The sequence below is a fragment of the Barbus barbus genome (genome assembly GCF_936440315.1).
Source record: "Barbus barbus genome assembly, chromosome: 19".
NCBI classification, from domain to species: domain Eukaryota; kingdom Metazoa; phylum Chordata; class Actinopteri; order Cypriniformes; family Cyprinidae; genus Barbus; species Barbus barbus.
Genome location: NC_136747.1, coordinates 9,108,218 through 9,114,724, shown reverse-complemented (window position 1 = coordinate 9,114,724; position 6,507 = coordinate 9,108,218). Strand labels below are relative to the sequence as shown.

Here is a 6,507-nt window from a genome sequence, read left to right as displayed (position 1 = left end):
CAGCTAACTGTTAGCTGTACAAATTTTCTTCATCAGCATATAAATGTGTTCGTTTCAATACTGCGATTACAGTCAGACATACAGACAAAAATGCATCGCATACCTGTCTAAAAATCCCAATAGAAACGCGTACATAAGCAAATGATTTAATCCAAAAGCATCAATTTGAAAGCAACATGCTTCCGACCGACGGAAACTCTACGACTTCCTGTGACGTAATGACTTTGAGGAAAGTCATGACTCACGCATGCGCAGTACAATCACTGAAACCTTTACTCAAACTTGTGTATATAGATGGCTGTTCTGTTACATAAAATAACGAATGGGTGTTTTAAATAAAGTTGCATAATCTACCGTAAATGTAAAATGTTTGAAATATAGGAAATACAAATTAATTCAGTTATTCTCGACCAGCAGGGGCCAGCAGAGATGCGTGTTCATACACATATAGTAAAGCAAAGGCTGTCGGGTAATAATCACAGGCAAACATGGCAGCCTCCCTTCCAAGGATCTTGTCCTTCGGTAAAAATACGAAGGCTTTGCTGAATGGCTTGAGGTTATCTGCAGCTCCAGCCCAGCAATACAGCGTCCAAGTTTCTAATTATGGAGAAAAAATTACTCACACAGGACAGGTGAGGCACAGCACTTCTGCTTATGTCTATTAGCATTTGCTCAAGTATGAATCCTAATTAATAGCAGTAATCTGTGCATTTAGAGGCAACTGGATGATGAAGGATGCTGGTGCCTCTGTCAGAGTCACGATGAACTGCTTGTTTTTGTTGCAGGTCTATGATGAAAATGATGTGAGAAGAGCTAGATTCACCGGTAGGCAAAAAGAGGTAAAGGGAACTACTTACAGGCTCTCTAAATTATTTCAACATTGTATTACTCTAAAGATTAACCGGTGTTGGGCTAGTTACTAGTTAAAAATGTAATATATTACTCATTACTAGTTACTCCTTTCAAAAGTAATATTATTACTTTCTGGCAACAGTAGTTACACTACTAGTTACATTTCTTTCACACCCCACAGAAGTTGTGTGTCTTACCCATAAAATTATTCTAATATGTTACTAACAACATATGTCTGCTTCATCATTTAACCAAAATCCACATTGGATCGCAGTTAGAAGTTATTGCAAACAGTCAGTGGTGATTAATAGTAACGTTTAACGTTATAATCTCATTTATTGAAGCTAATTGTAGCTCTAACTTCTCTTCTAACTTCTCTTCCCATATGCGGTTATATACCATGATGTATTTTATCAAAAGATATCATAAGAAAATGTTTAATTCTTTATAAAATATATAATTTATATTGGGATCAGAGGTATGTGGTTGGGCAAGCCAGAGTAAAGTAATACCACAACTTATACATCAGTGATCAGATCATCTTTTCTACTGACAAAATCAATGTAATGATTGAATGTAAGCTTTTCCATATTCCAAGCTTGCCTGCTGCACTGGTGACTTCATGTGCCTGTGAAAATTATGAAAAGTTACTGCAAAAAGTAATATTACTGTAACTAGTTACTGCCCAACACTGAAGATGACATTACATAAACTAATATAAAATATTATCATAGCTTGTTCACTCATGGGTCTTGTAATCTTTGATACAGGTGAATGAGAACTTTGCAATCAACTTGGTTGCTGAGGAACCAGTGACACAGATAGAGCCCAGAGTGGTGTCCTGTGATGGAGGCGGAGGGGCTCTCGGCCACCCCAAAGTTTACATCAACTTGGTAAACAAGTCTTTTATTTAAGAACAGCTTCTAAAAGTGAATGGATGTGAAAGTTACCTTATAACACAGCAGCAGAAATTCATAATAAGGAAAATATTTCTCATTGGGTTTTAATTCCATGGAAACATTCCAAATAAATTAACAAAATAAAAAATGATGATCATAAATGGTAAAATTGTTTTGTTGAAGTGACTGTCGAAGCCCCAAACCCTTCTACACTGCCTTAAGCAGGGGCGTCCAATCCTACTTCTAAAAGGCAAACGTCCTGCAGAGTTTAGCTCCAGCTCCAACACACTTGTATGGAAGTTTCTAGTGAATCTGACTGATTCGTGTCGAATCAAATCACCTTTATTTATATAGCACTTTTAACAATACAGATTGTGTCAAAGTACTTAACAGTATCAAATTGGAGGATAGAGTGTCAGTAATGTATAATAATAAGATTAAACACTCAATTTTCAGTTAAAGGCATTTCATTATTGAATTCAGAGATGTCATTGTCTAGCTCAGTTTAGTTTAAATAGTATCTGTGCAATCAAATCGACGATAATCACTAGAAATTAAGTGTCCCCAACTGAGCAAGCCAGAGGCGACAGCGGCAAGGAACCAAAACTCCCTCTGTGACAGAATGGAGAAAAAAACCTTGGGAGAAACCAGGCTCAGTCGGGGGGCCAGTTCTCCTCTGGCCAAACGAACCAGAAGTTCAATTCCAACTGCAGCAAAGTCAGATTGTGTAAAAGGGCTTATCTGATTCTCGTGGTCTTGTCCCGATGGGGCATTTTAATTATAATTTAATGTATTTGTTATATTTGTGTTTTATTCATTATTTGAAGTTTTCATTTATATGATTTATTAATTTGCTATAATTGCAATGTATAGTTTAATGCATTTATTGTTTCTCGGTCTTTTCATAATATATTTGTTTGTTTATTATAATTTAAATGTATAGTTTAATTAATTTAAAATATTTCTGTTGTGTGTGTGTGTATATATATATATATATATTTAAATTTTAAATTTATTTTTCATATTTGTATATTATTATGCTTTAAATTTTTAAACATAAATGTATTATATTTCTATTTTTATATTCTTGCAATTTCTAACAATAATAGTATTATGTAGTTAGGTATTTTATTATATTTTTAGTTATTTTGTTATATTTTTAGTTTTATTGTATTTTTAGTCGAGGTCTTCACTGGGGATATGTCCCCGGGGCTCATCCAGGTGTCCGACCTCTGCCGACGATCAGGGAGACATCATCTCCTGGCGATGATCCACCATCTGATCCAGACACGGACTGAGAAACAGAATAAGAAAGAAACAGACAAATATTAGCGTAGATGCCATTCTTCTTATGATGTAACAAGTACATCGTTTGTTATGAGTAGTGTTCTCGGTTCCGGTTGATCTAATTAATGCAGCCTAACAATCCTTTAATGGATTTGAATAATAGAAGCGTATTAGTGTGTTATGTGTAAGCCAGGTTAAAGAGATGTGTCTTTTAATCTAGATTTAAACTGACAGAGTGTGTCTGCCTCCCGAACAGTGTTAGGTAGATTGTTCCAGAGTTTGGGTGCTAAATAGGAAAATGATCTGCCGCCCGCAGTCGATTTTGATATTCTTGGTATTATCAAACGGTCAGAGTTTTGAGAACGCAGCAGACGTGGAGGACTATAATGTGATAAGAGCTCGCTCAAGTACTGAGGAGCTAAGCCATTCAGGGCTTTATAAGTAATTAACAAGATTTTAAAATCTATACGATGTTTGATAGGAAGCCAGTGCAGTGTTGTTGACAGAACCGGGCTAATATGGTCATGCTTCCTGGTTCTAGTAAGGACTCTAGCTGCTGCATTTTGGACCAACTGGAGTTTGCTGATCAAGCGTGCAGAACAACCACCCAGTAAAGCATTACAATAGTCTAACCTTGAGTTCATGAACGCACTGAATTAGCATTTCTGCATTTGACCTTGAGAGCATAGGTCGTAATTTAGATATGTTTTTGATATGTGTTTAATTACGGTTGGAGCTAGGACAGTCCGTGGCCCTCCAGGAACAGGTTTGGACACCCCTGGCATAAAGCATGGTTCAACAACCTCTTGACATTATTGAAGTGCTTGATTCAGTTGAACTAATCAAATGTGTAGAAACATGTCTGTTTATTTGTTGCAAGAAACATTATGTATACGTGTGTGTGTATATATATATATATATATATATATATATATATATATATATATATATATATATATATATATATATATATATATATATATATATATATATTGTTGCATTATGCATTAATTAATTCAACCTTTTCACAGGACAAGGAAACCAAAGTTGGCACGTGTGGATACTGTGGTCTCCAGTTTAAGCAGAAGCATCATCACTAAAGAACTGTCTTTTGTCTGTTTGGGCTATTCATTATTCACCTTTGAAGATAACTAATTCTATTCTCTGTACAATAAAATATTACTATAACTTAAAATTGTTATGGTTTTTAGTTCTTTGTTTTTTATTGTCTTTAGCACTTTTCCAAGCAAGTGTCTCAAGGGTGCTATATCATGCTCTGTAAGTGATTTCAGTTTAGATAAGCACATGGTTTATTCCAGCATTGACAGACAGAGGGCGCACATGGTCTTTTTTACATATTTACATATGTTTTTGATGTTGCCTTTTGCATTAAAATATGTTTGGTTTAAGATTTACTTCACCGACAATTTCTACTCAGAAATTCCTGGTAGATTTAACAAAAAAGAAACAGCAAGCAACACTGAATTAAATGTGAATTGAATTAAATGTGTAAAACATACAAGTCATATATATATATATATATATATATATATATATACGTGTATGTATACAAACACACACACATATATATATATATATGCGTGTGTGTAAAAAAATATATATATATATATAATTGTTTTAACTATAAAATTTTGTTTTATAACTCGTATATAGAGATGGAAGAAGAACCATTTTTGGCATGCTGAAAAAACCCCAGCTGAAACCAGCATAAGCTAGTTATAGCTGGTTTGCAGGCTGGGTTTTGAGGGGTTTTGACCACTTTTTTAGATGGTCAGGCTGCGAGACCAGCTAGAACCAGCTTGGGCTGGTTTTAGTTTGTTTTTGTTTTTTAAGCAGAGAGAATCTTTCAGTAGACAGATATTAGCCATATTTTTTCTTAGCATGAAGAATTCATATAACCTGAGCGAGTAATTCTACAAAAGCTTCTTTCAGTTCTAGTTTAGTCAGTTTATATGAGAGCATATGTGCAATACCTTGAGAGAAGGTAACGCACATGTGCCATAAATGATCTGACATGTCTCGTGTATAATCAGAAACTCTGGTCCTCTTGCTCTGAAAGAAGACCTTAAAAGACCGGTCAGCTACAGACTCGCTTACACAAACTGACATTTTCCTACTCCGGCTGACTCTATAGGATAGATAACCTACAGTGTTCGTTTTACTTTCAGCGATGTTTCTGAAGCACTTCTAGGCAGGATGACATGAAAAGGCTCAAAGGGTAAAAGAACAGAGCAAGATGCATCTTTAAGCACTGGTGAGCTACGTTCCTGTCTCGTTCCTGCTAAGTTTGGAGAATGTCAAGGGGGATTTAGTCTGATAAGAAACATTAGTGCGGAACAATACATGTTTTAGGAAGATCATATATATATATTTCATCAAGAGTATTCTCTGCTGGCACGGCCATGCCAAATTGGCCTTGTGGCAGTGTGGAGGAAGCCTGGTCTCAAGTGGTGCATGCAGTTGAACTGAGTTTTCCGGCTGGAGGCCCCTCAGGTTGAGAGAAAGGCAGCCATGCTGCTATAATTGGGGCTGGTGACAGAAGGCAAGAGACAGTGTGATGCCAATTAACCCTCATCTGCGCTGTGTCCTGTCCAATATGTGTGATAGGTAAGGGGAAGGCTTCATTGTTAAGGGCTGTGGATTTTCCTCTACCAGGAGGCGTCTAAATAGCAGGTGGTTGGCTAGTTTAAACATTGCTCTGAGCAAAATCTTGGAGTGAAACTGAGCATGAATTGTGCTGCATATAAAAGTGCTCTCTATTATTCATGAAGCTAAAATAGAGCCAGTAGAGATACAGAAAGATGTTGCAGGTTCTCAGGAAACGGTTTAAATTGCTCAGCAACACTGTTTGACATTTCAATATGACCACCATTTCTATCCAGCAACAGAAATGTTCTTTTATTCCAAAAATACAAAGCATGATTTGATACGAATCATGCTTTGTTTGATCAAATCTTAATTTGAATTAAATAACATAACGGAATCATGTGAATCACTTTCAGAACGTTTTTGTTTCCAGCTAAGAAACGATAAAAACATTGACAGCCAACCAGAATCCACTTCAAAGCGTGCAAAAGTTTAAAGCAGCCTGAGCTGAACGCTGGTGTGGACGCTGATATAGTTCTAGTTGTTGGTGTGAACTGGCCTTTAGAATATTTTGGGATTATTATGTGCAATTCACAGAACTGTCTTCCCCTACGAATGGATTGACTGCTTCTCTTTATAATTAGGCTACACTTCCAAACTGTCAAAAAGACACTGTAGTGCTCTGTGATATGACCGCTAACTTCACCTAATTGTCTGCACTAATTCCCTTCTGCCCCATGTACTAGAGTCATGACCTTTACTCAGGAGACAGTGTCATGTTTCTCAAAGCTAGTACAGACTCTTCCAACTATTGCCTCAAGAGAGTTTATGTGCGTACATAAGATTTAGGACTGAGATCCAC

The 6,507-nt window shown here is 36.3% G+C and overlaps 1 protein-coding gene across 1 annotated transcript; it reads left to right on the top strand.

Annotated features, from left to right (window-relative positions):
- Nucleotides 1-284: 284 nt before the first annotated feature.
- LOC306885233 (NADH dehydrogenase [ubiquinone] iron-sulfur protein 6, mitochondrial-like) lies at nt 285-4,451 on the top strand. The gene is made up of 4 exons (XM_079441634.1): nt 285-632; nt 786-839; nt 1,623-1,745; nt 4,070-4,451. The coding sequence occupies exons 1-4, from the start codon at nt 489-491 to the stop codon at nt 4,136-4,138; spliced, it is 390 nt and encodes a 129-aa protein (XP_079297760.1). The 5' UTR covers nt 285-488; the 3' UTR covers nt 4,139-4,451.
- The last annotated feature ends 2,056 nt before the right edge of the window (nt 4,452-6,507 follow it).

What these genes read in the sequence shown, in the direction of transcription:
- LOC306885233 (XM_079441634.1), top strand. Translation starts at nt 489, where the DNA reads ATGGCAGCCTCCCTTCCAAGGATCTTGTCCTTCGGTAAAAATACGAAG. An exon ending in AAATTACTCACACAGGACAG is followed by an intron (nt 633 to 785) that starts GTGAGGCACAGC and finishes TTTTTGTTGCAG; the next exon opens with GTCTATGATGAAAATGATGT. An exon ending in TCACCGGTAGGCAAAAAGAG is followed by an intron (nt 840 to 1,622) that starts GTAAAGGGAACT and finishes TCTTTGATACAG; the next exon opens with GTGAATGAGAACTTTGCAAT.